General features: G+C 35.2%; 1 protein-coding gene across 3 annotated transcripts in view; it reads right to left on the reverse strand.

Moving 5' to 3' along the window:
* The window catches only part of LOC115209414 (conserved oligomeric Golgi complex subunit 3), a 55500-nt gene extending 39326 nt beyond the window's left edge, over positions 1-16174 (reverse strand). For all 3 annotated transcript variants that reach the window (XM_029777825.2, XM_029777824.2, XM_029777823.2), the window contains exons 1-10: positions 15952-16174; positions 12802-12927; positions 11806-11867; positions 10383-10548; positions 9066-9140; positions 5901-5993; positions 4170-4298; positions 3126-3244; positions 1525-1651; positions 122-213 (exon numbers count right to left, since the gene is read on the reverse strand). In XM_029777825.2, the coding sequence (XP_029633685.1) occupies positions 122-213; positions 1525-1651; positions 3126-3244; positions 4170-4298; positions 5901-5993; positions 9066-9140; positions 10383-10548; positions 11806-11867; positions 12802-12927; positions 15952-16113 (1151 nt within the window). In that variant the 5' untranslated portion in view covers positions 16114-16174. The remainder of the gene's footprint in view (positions 1-121; positions 214-1524; positions 1652-3125; positions 3245-4169; positions 4299-5900; positions 5994-9065; positions 9141-10382; positions 10549-11805; positions 11868-12801; positions 12928-15951) is intronic.
* Positions 16175-16813: the final 639 nt, after the last annotated feature.

Genomic DNA, 16813 nt, shown 5'->3' on the forward strand with positions numbered 1-16813 from the left:
GGCTATCTTCATATCATAAAGATAATTAAGTGCAAGAGACAGTGGTTAACCATTAATATAAAAACTTTACATTCACATCATAAGAATGATGTATGATATCATAATTTACCAGCTTACTTACTCAAGTAATGGTGATGGTTTTGAGAAAAAATTGAAATAAAGTTGGCTTTCATCTTCACACACGTGCACCATAAAAACACAACCACTGCGCATCTGTTAGAGACAAATGGAAGCAAAGTCAGTTCGAAAGAATTCTTAATTAAAAAAGAAAATCTAATGAAATATACATTGAAACAAGTTTATGTAAAACATCAGCTTACATAGAATAATAACCTGAAAAAGAAAAAGCACAAATTGGTTGGTATGAAGAAGATCAGCTAGCACAAGGGTTCCCAACTTGGGGTACCTACACATTTTGGGGACATGAGATAGTATTTCAATGAGTGTGACAAAGTATATATTTTATTAAAATTACTTCCCAAAATAAAATTATTAACTAACTCTTATAAATAACATTATTCTATGAAGCATATCAAGAACTGAAGTTTTACATAATTAGGTACATTCTATATATGTGGAGTTAATCCTGATGAGATTATGGCCCCAAAACTGTGTTCTCATTACACATGCAATGACATACTTGTGGGAATACATATTCATTTCTCTTTTGCCAATCAAGACAAAATTTAGAAATCACCTGAATTTACAAGTAGACCTGCAGATCACAATCAACAAGAGAGCTCCACATTTTGATAGTCATAAAATGAATGAACAGTAGGAACAAACAAGCCATTGATTTTTATATTCGCAATTGTGATTGATTTCACTGTCTAAAGTTTTTCCTAACTGTTCATTTTACAGTTGCATATTATGCACCATGTCAAAATCTTATCTTTTTCAGTTCACTTTGTTCACCCATAGTAGTTTATCTCTTGTCTTTTATTTGTTTCAGTCATTGTAGTCCAATGACTGAAAACAAGTAACAGATAAAACAAAAGGCATGATATTTCAGGCCTTTTGCAATAAAAGCAGTCGTCGTCATCATCATTTAACATCTGCTTTCCATGCTAGCATAGGTTGGACAATTTGACTGAGGTCTGGTAAACCAGATGGCTGCACCAGGCTCCAATCTGATCTGGCAGAGTTTCTACAGCTGGATGCCCTTCCTAATGCCAACCACTCCAAGAGTTTAGTGAGTGCTTTTTACGTGCGACTGGCACGAGGGCCAGTCAGGCGGTACTGGCAACAGCCATGCTCAAATGGTGCTTTTTATCTGCCAAGCATTAACAATATAAATGAAATGAAATAGTTACAGATAGAAATCAAAACCAGGTTAGGGAATCAGTTCACTGGAAATTACCCAACTTTACTTGTTCATATGTCTGAAAAGAAGAAAGAAATCTAAAAATTGAAATAATGTAGAAAGGGTTCAGCTTGGTATTAGAATAAAAGTCATACAACAGAATCTTGTTGGATGAAACAACTCAACTTCAAATGTTAAGTAAGTAAAACAATAGCACATACCAGAGCGCAATGGTCTCGTTGATATCGTGCAGCAAGATCAGCAATTGTAGACTCAACACTAGGCCCAAGAAGTAGTTCTCGTTGGGAGAAATAGCACTGGTGACAATCATTTAAGATCTGAGCATACCTACAGCATAAAATAAATCACAGAAATGTTGTTATAATTTCATAAATATTAAGTAGGCAATAGCAATGAATAGATATGATAGAAGGGAATTATTATAAACTTAAGTAAATAAGACGACTGATTTGAAAGAATTACTGCTAAAAGCAGGCTAACTTTCACTACAGCTATCAACTAAAGCATATGCTCAGACATGTGAAACTGAAGAGATTTGAGGCAGAAGAATTAAGAGGGATTAAAATATACCATGGTATCCTAAAATAAACACCTTTAAGGAGGAAAAGAATGGCTATAGAGAGAATAGTAGTCCAAATGTAATCATGGTTACAGGACTTTCAAGAAAAAGCAACCAAATCTCTCTCAAACCATTCCCTCCCATTTTAAAATGGGAAGGACACATGAGATAAAGCAGCCCTTGAAATATTGCTCATTACGAGAAACAGGTATGGTCACAATAGGAACACTTTCCATCATAGGTTTGCTCAGTCGGGAATGACATGGAGCTGAACAACAACTTTCTAAAACCAAATCACTAAAGGAAATATAATTCAGGAAGGTTTTCTTGTTATGCAAAAAAAGGGTTTGGTTTTTGATTATCCTTCATACCAGAACATAACTTGTTTATCAAATGTTTGCGATAATAACAAAAAATATGAGTTAAGTAAGCTAAGGATAAAAAGGCCAAGAGCTTAACAAATATTTTCCTTCCTAGCAAGTGAAGAGGATCAAATGAAACATGGCCTGTTAGACATGAAATCTTTATCTACAAGAAAGGTCAAGTTCTAGCAAAACAGAAAAAGCAACTATGATAGTTACCAATGTCATAGGTCCAAATAAGAAGGAAGGATGAAGAAAACAGTAGCATGACATGGGAAAGCAAAGATAGACAAAGTAAGAGTTAGGGGTCAAAATAGTTAGATAAGGCCTAGTAACTCACTGATGTGAGAGTGTATGACTAAGATGCATGGAGACAAGTAGTATTAGTACTAGAAATGCTAACATAAGAAAACAGATATAATAACATTGATAGTGGCGTTTCAAGAAAATCATAAATTTAACCCTTAAACATTCAGATTACTCTGTCAAATGTAGAGCTAATTTATTCACATTGTTTTGAATTAATCATGCATTATCTTATTGCTGTGAGATTTTGAGGCTGTGATTTGGTTATTTTTACAATGACATTGTAGGGTCGGTGTGAGATGTAGGATCTGGTCAGTTTAAACACAAAAGAGGGAGAATATTTTGGCTGGATATGGCTTGTTTAAATGCTAAACTGTTAAAGAGTTATCCCTATATGTACTATGACAAAAAATAAATGTCAAAAAATACCATCTAATATCAAAATATTCAATTTTATTAGTAAATAACTTCATGTTGTGCATGTTGACTGCTACTGTTCTTATTTTTTCCTTCATTAAAATTATCAAAATTAAAAACATTTGAATATATACATCAAAAAGAAATGTTTACTAACTCTACAGATTTATTAGTTCTTTGTTCCAGTTGCTCCATCAAAGCATGAACTCGGGGTGCATTTGTGCGGAATTTCCCATAAAAGAGTGTAAATGCATCATCACCTGCATTTGGTGTATCCTAGAAAAGAAAATAACATTGGTATAATTGTATTAAAGTACTACTGAGAAAAAAGGTCAATTTAGTTTCAGTTTCTTTAATGACACAGATTAAACTAAACTTGAAATCCATAAGAACACTTCAAACATTATTATTATTATGATGATGATGATGATGATTACTGGCAACCTCGTCGAGCTTGCTTGGTGAGGAGGGTGATTGTTGGACACCCTGCAGGATGAATAATAAGACCCGTCAAAGGGCGGAAGAACTACTGTGTAGCCAACAGCCAATTCAACAAGTACCATGTCATGGTCAAGTACCTGGAGAGCTATGCTGGAGGGAGAGAAATCTTCAGGCAGGTCTTACCAGGCCAGATAGGTCGAAGGGTAGAAGACAGACAAAACATAAATGGCAATAAATCAAAGCATCAGCAGCAGGGTGTGGATTTAGTTATTGGCAGGACCTAACAGATCAGATTTCTGGCTTTGAACTAGCAGGATGTCATGCAGAGGATCTTGAATACAAGACAATGGATGAGACCCTAATATTCCTAGTTAGATAGAAACTGTGGGACTACATGGAGCAGCATTCTGTAACTCCTATAGTATGCGCAAACAAAACCCCTATTGGGGCATCTTATGGGATGACCCAGATGAGATGAGATACTATATTTTAAAAGGATTGATGGAAATCTTCACAAAGGTAAATAGAAAAGACGAAGAGTGCAATGCAATAGCAATAGATATTTCAAAATATCGTTCAACCAATAAAATATCTATTTCTATCCATATCAGAACAATTACCCAACTAGGACAATTCCCTCCTATGACAACTACTCCCTATATTATTATTATTATTATCATTATTATTATTAACAATAGCAATTTAATATATCATATATGATTAAACAATATCATCAACAGAAAGAGTTCAATATACTCACCTTTTTAGGTAAAACTTGCTGTGTCGCATTTTGCAGGACTGTGATCACATGGCTTTTTATGAGGGTCAGTGCTCGGGACAAACATTGCTTGAATCGTGCCAAATACACTTGAGATTCTCGGTAACGAGACTGTAGAGACATTTTGTAAAATAAGTAATAATCAAAAACACAGCAGATCAGTAGGTATAAAAATGGAGTTATAATTCAGACATTTATGCTTAGATTTAGCAAAATAAAAGAAACATTTGATACTTTAGCGTTCAGATTATTCTGTCATATGTAATGATAATTTATTCACATAATTTTGAATTAATTATACATTATCCCATATCTTTGAGATTTCAGTGATGTGAGACCTTGCTGGTAATGGTGCCATGTGAAAAGCACCCAGTCCAATCTGTAGAGTGGTCAGCATTAGGAAGAGCATCTGGCCATAAAAACCATGCCAAAACAGACAGTAGAGTGTAGTTCAGTTCTCTGGCTTGCCAGATCTTGTCAAACCATCCAAGCCACACCAGCATGGAAAACGGGTAGAATATTTGGGCCGGATATGGTCAGTATTAATGTTAAAGTGCTAAACAACAGAAGAGATATATAAAAAATGAAAACATTTTCCACAATTTACATTTCATTAATAACAACTTTCACTATTACAATTATCACCTTAACCATTTAGCATTTAAACTAGCTGTATCTGGCATAAATATTCTACTTGCTTTGTGTTCAGACTGTCCAAATCCAGCCTCTCACACCTACCCTAATATTTATTATTATTATTATAATCTTCCTCCTTCTCCTCCTCCAGTGCTTTAAATCCGAGTTTTGTCCCTGTTAACAGGGGTGGCCGCCATCTTGCCCAGTTTTGGGCATCCTCCTTTTTCAAACCAACCCTCCCAATCTCCTCCTCCGCCTGTCCCTTCCACCTTTTCCTTGATCTACCTTGCTTTTGCGCTCCATTTACCTCAAACAATCACCCTCCTCAGAACATGCTCTTCATCCCTCCTCCACACATGCCCATACCACCTCACTCCATTCGCCCTTGCCAACCATTCCACTGATTCCTCCAACCCCAGCATTCCCATCAAATCCTCAGTCCTCCTCTTATCAAACAGCTTCACTCCACACATTTCTCTCTCAAAATTGCCATCTCTCTCTCCATCAGATACTATGTCTCACTCCCATACAGCATTGCAGCTCTTACACAACTCTTATAGACCCTTCCTTTCATGTTTAATGAGAACCTTTCTGCATATAACAATGCTTTACATTCCCTGAACTTCACCCAGCCAAGTCTCACTCTTGCTGTCACAGCTGCTTCACATCCATCACTTACATCCACCCTATCTCCCAAATAACAAAAGCCTCCCACCATTTCCACCTCATCACATAGCGTTTCCACTGGTTCATCATTTAACATCCGTTTTCCATGCTGGCATGGGGAGTATGGTTTGACAGGTGCTATCCAGCTGTAGAGCTGCCCAGACTCCATTGTCTGTTTTGGGATGGTTTCTATAGCTGGATGCCCTTCCTAACATCATTCACAAATTAAACAATCACATCAATGAAATCTCAAAGCTATGAAATAATAGATGATTAATTCAAAACAACTTGAATAAATAAGTATTGTGTTTGACAGAGTAATCTGAATGCTAAAGAGTTACGTATTTCTAAAGGGATTGCATTCACTGCACTCTAGGCAATGAATGCTCAAAAAATAAGTTAACTACTCACATTACTTGCAATATATAATATGCATTCATCCAGCCGTGCCAACATGTGTACAAAGGAGTCATTGGTGACTGCAAAGAGCGGGGAACCAAGTTTCTGAAAAGAAATCAATAGGAAATAAGCTTCAGCATTATGGAATTCCATATCATGGCAAGATTTTCAGGAACACGATGCTTCTGTAATATAAGGGTTTGAATGTTTGTGTGTGTGTGTGTGCACATGTGCATATGTGTGTATGTGCACACATGTGCACATGAATTCATATAAAGGAGAAGCTATGATGTTACTCCTAAAACAGCTGTCGGACCTTTAACACCATGCATTTATATATATATATATATATATATACGTATATATTATACGTATATATACGTATATATATATATATATACATATATATATATATATATATATATATATATATATATATACACATATATATATATACACACACATATACTATTAATTAATGTATGTACAAGTAGGGGCATGTGGCTTAGTGGTTAGGGTGTTGCCTGCATGATCATAAGATTGGTTTCAATTCCTAGACCAGGCAATGCATTGTGTTCTAGAGCAAAACACTTCATTTCACAAAAACAAGCAATCCTACAATGGGTTGGCATCCTGACCAGAGTAGGGGATTATATACACCACAGAATCTAGGAAACCAGTCTTATGAGCCAATTCCTCAAAAATGGCATTTGATCCTTTTTGGATATACAAGCACAGTATGGTTAAAAAAGTTCATTTCACAATCATAAGGTCCCAGGTACAAACCAACTGTATAGCATCTTGGGCAATTATCATTTTCTATAGCCTCAGATCAACCCAGTAAAACTGAGAAAATGGAAACTATAAAAGCTCATCTGACAGAGAGTGCCGGTAATTCAAAGATACAGTTTTTTCACACACTATATCACATTGATTCTGCTTGAGAATTACATTAACGGTACACTTCTCTTTGGAACATCCAACCATTTACAGGCTAATTAAATGAGCTGGTAATACAGCTGATCAAAACTGAGAGAGGACCACTCATATATATGTATATGGATGATTGTATATCTGTATGTACTGATACAGATACCTGGTATTTCATTACTGTTAAGTTGTACCAAATTACGAATTTTATTCATAATCATGATCATATACCATCCACTTTCCATGCTGATATGGGTAGTACGGTTTGACAGGAAACTAACAAGCTACAGGCTTGTGTCAAACACTATTGGCCTTTTTTGGTATGGTTTCTATGGCTTGATGTCCTCTCCAACGCCAACCACTTTACAACGCAGACTTTGTGCTTTTATCTTTGTGCTTGGGTGCTTTCTTTCATGCTCCTGGCACAAATGAGGTTACCATGAAAGTTGCAAGACAGAAAAGAACAGAGAAGAAGAGAAGGAAAGAGAGGGAAAAAGCTCACTCTACTGCGAAGAAGTATTTATGAGGGGAAGGTGGAGATGAGCAGCTGAAGAAGGTGGAGTGGCTGAAAGAGAAAGTGCACCTGCACTTGTTAACAATTATCAATATTCATATATTCATGGATCTTCAGATAAATTACTATGTGTATCTCTGTTTAATATTATTTTGTCAAACACAGAACATTCTAATGGACTGGGCATAACTTCTTAGCATAATCTTTAAGGGTAACTTTATCACAGTGTAAAAAGTGCTTGCAAGGGAGATAAATCTTATACGAATACTAAAATTAGTCTTGTCCATCCATCCATCCATCCTTAAATACATATTTATACATAGATCACTGATGAAATTTCTTCTTTAAAAATAAAAAGTAAAAACTTTTCTGCTTCCAAGTCACATTCAATTATAAGTGACTGTTGATTGACTGACTGATTGATTATGGCAGTCAGGTGCGCGCGCATGCACACACATTCACTCACACACACACATACACCATCGTCGTCATTGTCATCGTCATCATAGCTTTCATGTGTGGCAGATGCACAGGGGCAATAAACACCACAGATGCTCAAAAAACAGATTCCATCACATTCCAGGTGGAGAAACTAGTAGCTGATAGCTTCCACTACTTAGGTGACCAAGTTAGTAGTGGAGGTGGATGCTCAGAGAGTGTTACCACTAGAATAAGAATAACCTGGGCAAAGTTTAGAAAGCTTCTACCCCTACTGGTGACAAAGGGCCTCTCGCCCAGAGTGAAAGGTAGATTGTACGATGCATGTGTGCAAACTGCCATGCTTCACAGCAGTGAAACATGGGCCGTGGCTGCTGAGTACATGCGTAGGCTCAAAAGAAATGAAACCAGCATGATCTGCTGGATGTGTAATGTCAATGTGCACACACGACAGAGTGTAAGCGCTCTGAAAGAAATGTTGGACATAAGAAGCATCAGATGCGGCGTGCAAGAGAGACGTTTGCGCTGGTATGGTCATGTACTATAGATGGATGAGGAGAGCTGTGTGAAGAAGTGCCACTCCCAAACAGTTGAAAGAATCCAGGGTAGAGGTAGACCCAGGAAAACATGGGATGAGGTGGTGAAGCATGACCATCGAACGTTGAACCTCACAGAGGCAATGACAAAAGACCAACACTTCTGGAGATATGCCGTGACTGCAAAGACCCAGCAAATAAAGTGAGTTCATGGCTGTATCCTACACCAGTTTTGCATAACCAGTCCCAGCCCATTCAAAAGTACCTGGGATTGTAGGGCGACATGCTGTGCTTGAGGAGACCTATTGAGGAGTCAAGTACATCAGCATCAAAATGAAAATCAAATGGAAATTGTAGTCGTGATCCCTGTGCCAGTGGCACGTAAAAAGCACCATCTGAACGTGGCCAATGCCAGCGCCACCTTGACTGGCTTCTGTGCCAGTGACACATATAAAGCATCAATCGATCATGGCTGTTGCTAGCCTCCTCTGGCCCTTGTGCCGGTGGCATGTAAAAAGCACCAACTACACTCATGGAGTGGTTGGTGTTAGGAAGGGCATCCAGCTGTAGAAACACTGCCAGATCAGACTGGAGCCTGGTGCAGCCTCCTGGCTACCCAGACCCCAGTCAAACCATCCAACCCATGCTAGCATGGAAAACGGACATTAAACAATGATGATGATAATGATGATGATGATGATGATGATGATGATGATATAACATCTACTATAATTGAAAGAATTAAATTATTATTCTTACACTTGATATTCTTTCTAATTCATTGAAATACGATAGTTTATTACTGATATTTTCTGCAGTGTTCATCAGACTTGACTGAAATGAAACAAAAAGTAAAATAAATTGTAATGATATTAGTTTTATAGAGAAATAACATTATTTTAACATGAAACAACAACAGCAGCAACTTCCTCCATCAATATTTAACATTCATCTTTCTTGCTGGCATAAGTTAGACAGCTTGACAGAATTTGATGAGCCAGTGGACTGTGTCAAACTCCAGTTTCTGTTCTAGCATGGTTACTGTGCCCATATGCCCTTCCTAACACCAACCACTATTAGTATTAACATGAATAAACCCCTCTTCTCTCTCTCACACACACATAAGCTGTGCTGTTAAGAAGCTTGCTTTTCAACTACATAGTTTTGGATTCAATTCCACAGCATGACACATTGGGCAAGTTGCTTAGACTATAGCTCCCAAGCTGACTAAAGACTTGTGTGGATTTAGTAGACAGAAACTGAGAGAAGCCCATCAGATATGTATAGATATGTCTGTATGCATGGGCATGTGTTTGTTAGCATGTGTCCTTGTTTTCACAGCATGCAATAGCTGTGAATGAGCCCTCATACAACCAGTACATTGCTTGGAATCCGGTAGAGTTAGCAATACAAAGTACATCTTGCCACAGAAGAATTATCTTATAAGAATTCCATATGACCCATGCAAGTATGGAAAAATGATGCTGGTGATCATAACAATGACACACATACACATATATATCTATCTATATAGATACAGGGTGGCCCAATATTAGGTTTACAGTTATCCAACTATCTCTTTCACATTCATATATTAACAGTTTAGATCTTAATTATAAAAATATATGAAACCATTATTCTATGCTAATTTAGTTAATTGTAAGATAGAAATTTAAATGTAATAAAATGTTTTTAAAAAAATTAAAGTACCAATTTGATAAGCCAAACTATTTACTGTTATAGCCTCATGCATTATTTTCATGATAAAAGATTATGTAATTATCTTTAACTGAAGAAAATTAAATCTACTAAAAAAGTTATTAGGATCACTAATATATTAACAAAAACATTTTTCACCACAAAAATTTGAATAAACACATCCATCTCTACTCCACTTCATATGATACAAAATATTTTATTTTGAGTATATTTCAGGTATATTTTTGGCCTGCATTTTGTTTTACTAGCAGAGGCACAGTTTGGACACTTAACAACAATGAGAGCAGTTAAGTATAGCAACTTGACCCCACAGCTGTTGTTCAACTAAAATTCAAGCAAACAAGAGTCTATCTTTACCTGTTCTGCAAGTAAATGTTCACAGGCATCATGAAGTGCATTAGTTTTGAAAGATACTAAGTTATATTGGTGTTGTAAATTATTAAGGTAGTCAAGGGAGTCAGTGACTTCTTGTAACACATCACAGCACTGCTTTCTATAATTCTCAAGTTCTCTTATATAATTCCTGAAATAAAATGTTGAAAGCAACAGTAAATCTAAAGAGAAATAAGTAATAACTATTCAAGGGATAAACGTTACTACAATTATTCTATACAACTAATAAAAATATTATTTTTATTAAATGTTAAGTTGTTGTTATTACTTTCAAGACAACTTAAGAATAATAGCAAAACATTTACAAACAGTCTGAGATAGTGTGCTGAAACAAAAACAATTGCAGCGTGGAAGGTGTTTATATGTCATTTAAAAACACACAAAAATTATTAGATTCACTTCAACATTTAAATTTAATTTGTCAAAATATTTTCATCACTTTGAAACCACAACCTGTTCACTGACAAAATTTTGTGCTGCACAGAATTTTGTCAGTGAACAGGTCGCAGTTTCAAAGCGACGAAAATATTTTGACAAATTAAATTTAAATGTTGAAGTGAATCTAACGGTTTTTGTGTGTTTTTAAATGGCTTATAAACACCTTCCATGCTGCAATTATTTACAAATGGAGTCTCTCAATATTGCAAATAAAATTAAATTTATTGTAAAGTTTGTGTTGACTGGGACTTCAGATTTTGCCTAACAGCTTATTCAACTTCTGGTTGTATAAACCACTGTGTGAAATATTACTTTTATTAATAATTCTAGTTTGTAATTGATTGTTATGTCCTTACCCTTCCCATACTTGGTTACTCCAACAACTTGTTCTGTTTGATATCATCATTTCCCTTTTGAGGAGTGAGTGTAAAGAATAGCAGTTATCTATGCATGCAAGTCTCCTCTCCTCATATCATCAATGATATTTTAGCCCTTTAGCATTCAGATTATTCTGTCAAGCATAATGTTTATTTATTCAAATTGGTTTGAATTAATCATGCATTAGCTTACTACTTCTAGATTTCAAGGATGTGATAGTATATTTTTAAAATGACATTTTATGGTAGGTGTGAGAGGCCAAATTTGGTCAGTTTCAACATAAAATAATGTGGAAATATTTGGGCCTGATTTGGCCAAATTAAATGCTAAAGAATTAAAGATCTATAAATTTGAAGACCCATTTAAAGTACATTATCTTCACTAATTGAAAAGTTATTTCTGGAAACCCCTACTGATTGATGTGTTTCTAGCAGATGTTGATTTGCAACAATTTAAGAGGAACATTAACAGTGTTAATCTCATTGGCCTTGAAGAGTACTGCCTTACCCTTCAATAAATATAAATAAAAGTAGATATTAATATCAATGTGAAAAAAAGAACATAAACATACCTATATGGCACTTCTTCTTCTTTAGATATATTTTCTTCAATACTTGCAAACCAGGAGAAAAACTAAAATTAAGATTAAAAATACCAAAAGTTATAAAATATTAAACTCTAAATAAAACATTCATTACATTTGTTGATTAAATTTTCTCAAATAAACCTGTATAAATGTAAATTCTGTCAGGTCAAGAAATAAAATCAATAATTCATTTCGTAAAGTTTCTTTAAATGATCTGCAATCACATTGATATGTTGCTGTTGTTGTTATTCCAAGTTGGCCCTGATACAGCAAACTTTATTATCAAAATCATTGAAAATAAATTTGATATCAAGAAAATGTACTCTGAAAATGTGCATAAAATCAACACATGACATTTCTCTTGTTCACTTTGTTTATTATTTATCTGGATGTTTAGTTTTTGTTCAATATTCCCAATAGTAGCTTTTCTACTAGTATACTCTCCATTCATTTACAATGTTAATTTCAATCAATCTGTACAGTAGAATCTTTCAGTTATTTAGCTCTCTTCTAATAGAGATATTCCCAAACTTTCAAAAAAAGAAAAATTATTTGAGCAATAATAAATCTTTGAATGAGGTATTATACTTCGCTCAGAGATTTATTATTGCTTGTTTACACTTTTTCAAGATCAGTGACTTTTCGTCACTGGAAAAAGGATATATGTATTTGCATTGGGACCCCTTCACATCGAAGACCAGTGATTGTCGTGCGCTGACGACGGGTAAATATTCAGAAACCCAGGTCCGTGTGTATCGCATCAGGTTGACGATGGGAAGGATGGCTTCCCTTTGCAAATACTGATAGGGCACCGAAAGTGTGTCAATAGCCAGCTGGAGAAGATGTTTTCCTGGGGCTACAAGCTACAGTAGCATCCATCCTTAGTGGTGAGCTACATTTAAGTGACAAATAGACTTTACAAAAATTATTTGGCTTAACTTTTAATCATTTCACAGAAGTCAAAACAACTTATAGACATACTTGTTGGGCATTTTCAATTTTCTCTTCTAGTTCTGAAACTTTAGGTGAAACTAGAGAACCCGGTAACTGTGTTGCCTGGTCATCTCTGGCAGAGAGGTGAGCGGTCGGGACATCATCTAGAGGCAGCTGTAACAAAATTTCATAGATATTTACTTATCTGAATGTTTAAGGTTCCAGCTTAGCTGGAGCACTGCTAGAAAAAAAATATGAATATAAATTTTAATAAGAGATTATGAGTAAACAACAAGCAAATAATTCCTAAGATTTTGTTGTTATCTTGGGAGGGTCAATAATTAACATGCACAGGTTCAATTTTACTTCTTTATTGTTAGTCAGTTGGTTAGCTATTTAACTACTCAATTAATTGATCGCTTATTTAATCAGTTGGTTAAACACTCAATCAGTACTTTCATCACTATTCGCAACATCACAAAAAGCATGCCCTCTTTCTTCTAGGTCTGTTTCAAATCTGCCTGTGAATGAACCCTATGCTTATGTACCAGCAGATAAGTGGTCACTTACATGAGAAGGGAAGTAAGAGAGAAAAAGAAGACTATGCGTGTGTGTGCTTACATGCATGTCTAATTCTCAAAATGTTTATCTTTAATAAGAATATTTGATAGAGCTACTACACCTACAAGATGGTGAAATGGCTGAAGCATTTGAATGTTGGATAAAAAGCTGTACAGTATTTGTCCCAACTCCCCAAGGTCAACTTTGCCTTTTATATTATCAGGATTCATAACAACATACTAATTCAGTAACTGTCAGGCAAGATACCTAGTGGCATCTGTTCTGGCTCTTTGCTTTCTATAAGAATATCTGTGGTGATAATGGCACAAGCTATATTGGCTAAAGTTGGCACCCTTTCCCTTGCATAAACATTAATGATATGAAGAGAGGACGCTTGCATGCATAGATAACTGCTAGTCTTTACATCCATCCCTCAAAAAACACTTATCAAGACCTGCACATAAATGTGCAGGTGTATGGTCGTCATTGACTAATGGAGGCCCAATTACTCCTGCAATAAGAAGTAAATTCATTGATAATGAATGAAGCTGCTAGTATAAAGGTAGATTAATAGTGACAAATGTACTTAATAAAACTATGCAATGTATAACATAAATTACTTCAAATAATTTAATAAAAATATATATTAAATATTTGATGCTTAATTGATTTTTAAATTGATAAAAAGTCACCCGCTTCAGCACCTTGCTAATTCACACAACCATCCTTGAAGCATGGTAATATAGTGTCAAAGAGAGGGGCCAGTACGTTGTACTGTAAACCCACCAGGTCGGAAAAACAAACATTGAAATAATGATGAAGATAAACAGGTGTGTGTGTAGCTCAAATCTTAAAATGTGTGACTAGACTTTTTATCTTAAATGTGTTATTAAAATTCATAGCAGTAATATATGTGATAAGGGTGTCTGTTTATGAATTTCATGTCAAAAAGGGGAAAATAGAGTCAATTACTTGGCTTTCTATTCTGATATTCAGCTATTAGATAAAAAGGATAAAATTAAGAGTTCATGCAGTTTGGTGCATATTATCAGTGTAAATAAACTCAACAACATCTATGAATTAAAATAGAGTAGATTTCAGGTATAGGGGTTTCACTTCCCATTCTGCACCACCAGTAATGTATAGTGGAACTATCAAAAATAAATAGAATTATCTTTTTAGTTTCAGTTCCATTACATCGTATTTCTTCTTAAACATAGCACCAATCTATGTAATGCAACATTCCCAGAAAATTGGCTTCTATTCCAGGTAGCTGCATGGACAGAGGTATATAGATTTGTGTGCACCTGTCTGAAATACACAATACATGCAAGACCAGCAGCGGATTAAAATCCAAGACCTTTGACCTAGTTAAGTCGATATTTCGCCACTGCTGAGGTAATTCGGTGAGATATACCTGCCACAAAAAATAACAGGTTAACAACCTGCATTATATCTAACATCAATATAGTGAAGATAACAACTGTGGTAGTTCATTAGTTTATACTATACTTTTCTTTTAAGTATGGATTTTTTTGTTTTTTAGTAAATAGTAGCATCACTAAAGTCAAATTAGGGAAGTACTGTCTGGTTAACGACATCGATCGGAGAAAGTTCAAACTGAACATCGACCTCATTAGTCCCAGAAGACCTATAATAGTTATAGGTATCGTCCCTCTTTCCGGAGTTAATTCGTTTTAAACCAATCGTTATAATATAACCACAAATCTTGAAAGATTTCTTTTTCTTAGATGACAATTACACAATATCTCAGAAACTTTAAAAAATTCAACAAGCACGTTGTGCTCTAGTGTAAATCGAGTTTACGAGAGAGGTTTTATGTGATCGTTCGACTGGCTATGAATAATAACCCAAACTCCTCAAGGCCTGTCTTAATAAAGGTAGGATGGTCGTGAGTGGAACGTCTTTGCTCATAGATCAACTTACTCAAAGTTGGCCTGAGACGAACAACTTGTGTAAATATTAGTTTCGAATGTTGGCACAATAGTAATTTCGTGGTAAGTCAATTACATCGACCCCAGTGCTCAGCTAGAACTTATTTTATCGACACCAAATGGATAAAAGGCATATAGACGTCGGTGGAATTTGAACTCAAAACGTTAAGATAGATGACATGCTGCTAAGCATTTTGCTCGGCGTGCTAACGATTCTGCCAGCTCGCAGCTTTCATGCTTAAGTATTCGCAGGTATACTTCCTGTAATAACAATCACAACACCCAGAAAAAAGTAGAACGAAATAGTAACGTGGTATTGATGTTATATAATGAAAAACGCCTGAACGAGGTGTATAAGGAAGAATAAACTTGTTCAATGAAAAAATCCACACAAACTTTACAATCATTCACTAGATTTGGTATTTTAACGAGAACTTAAAATTTTATAAAATACGATTTTGATACAACGATCTGAACCTTATACGTAAACAAAGTCAGATAAATAGAAATCCTTTATTAAATAGTTAATTTAAATGTTTAAATGAGGTCAGTTTAATTCATCTTAAGCTATTCTGAATATTTGTCTCAAGCTAAACACTGCATCAGTTATATTAAAAAATTTCCTAGGATATGAAATGTCATTAGTGTTTACATGGCTTTATGAGAGTGATTCTTGTCCTACCTCCACAGGAAGACGCCTGTGTTGTATCTGACTGGACAGTTCTATAAGTATATCCCTCTGTTTATCTGTCAGGTAGGCTCTGGGCTCAACATTAGCATCCCACTGACTTAACCGTTCTCTTAATGCCTTCTGATCGAGGAACTTTGTCGGCATATCCGCCATTTTGACATTTTTATAAACTGATCGTCCCAGCTTCGCATGCCACGTCGATTACGGTGTTAATTACAGAGTATAGGCTGATGAATTAACGTCCTGGATTATCAGCACTACTGCTTTCATGATCGCATTTGTCAATCCCTGCATTAGAAAAGCTATGTTCAAAACAATATTACCTAAGAAAAATTACATTTTAAAGCTAGACTTTTACGAAAGTTATAAAAATATGTTAAAAGAATAATCCTAGTTTTAAAAAGATGCTCAAGAATTAGAATTCTGCTAACATATTCTGATCTCTCTATAACAAATCTAAATTGTTGAATACGTTAGTATTTCCTACACTCCTACTTTCTTTCTGAGTTAGTTTTATGTTTGTCAATTACACTAGTTTTACCTAGTGTTACTTTGGTAAACAATAACTTTTGTAACATTTATCGGGTCGTCCATACGGAGAGAAGGGCACGAAGCATTGGCAGTTGTAAATTTTGTTTTGATAAATTATATTCATGTAACCATGTTTCTACCTCAAGCATTTCATTTAGATAATATTAAGAGACTTGAAGCAAATGCTGTAACATTTTAGAAGGGGTTTTTCAATAGTATCTTTGAAAAAAAGAAAAAAAAAGATTCTATCCCAAATTTGTTGGTTAGTTTTGGTCCATTGAAGTAAATGATGGTAACCATCATCATTTTAACACCCTTTCCA

Source organism: Octopus sinensis, linkage group LG3, assembly GCF_006345805.1.
Source record: "Octopus sinensis linkage group LG3, ASM634580v1, whole genome shotgun sequence".
Taxonomy (NCBI): Eukaryota; Metazoa; Mollusca; class Cephalopoda; order Octopoda; family Octopodidae; genus Octopus; species Octopus sinensis.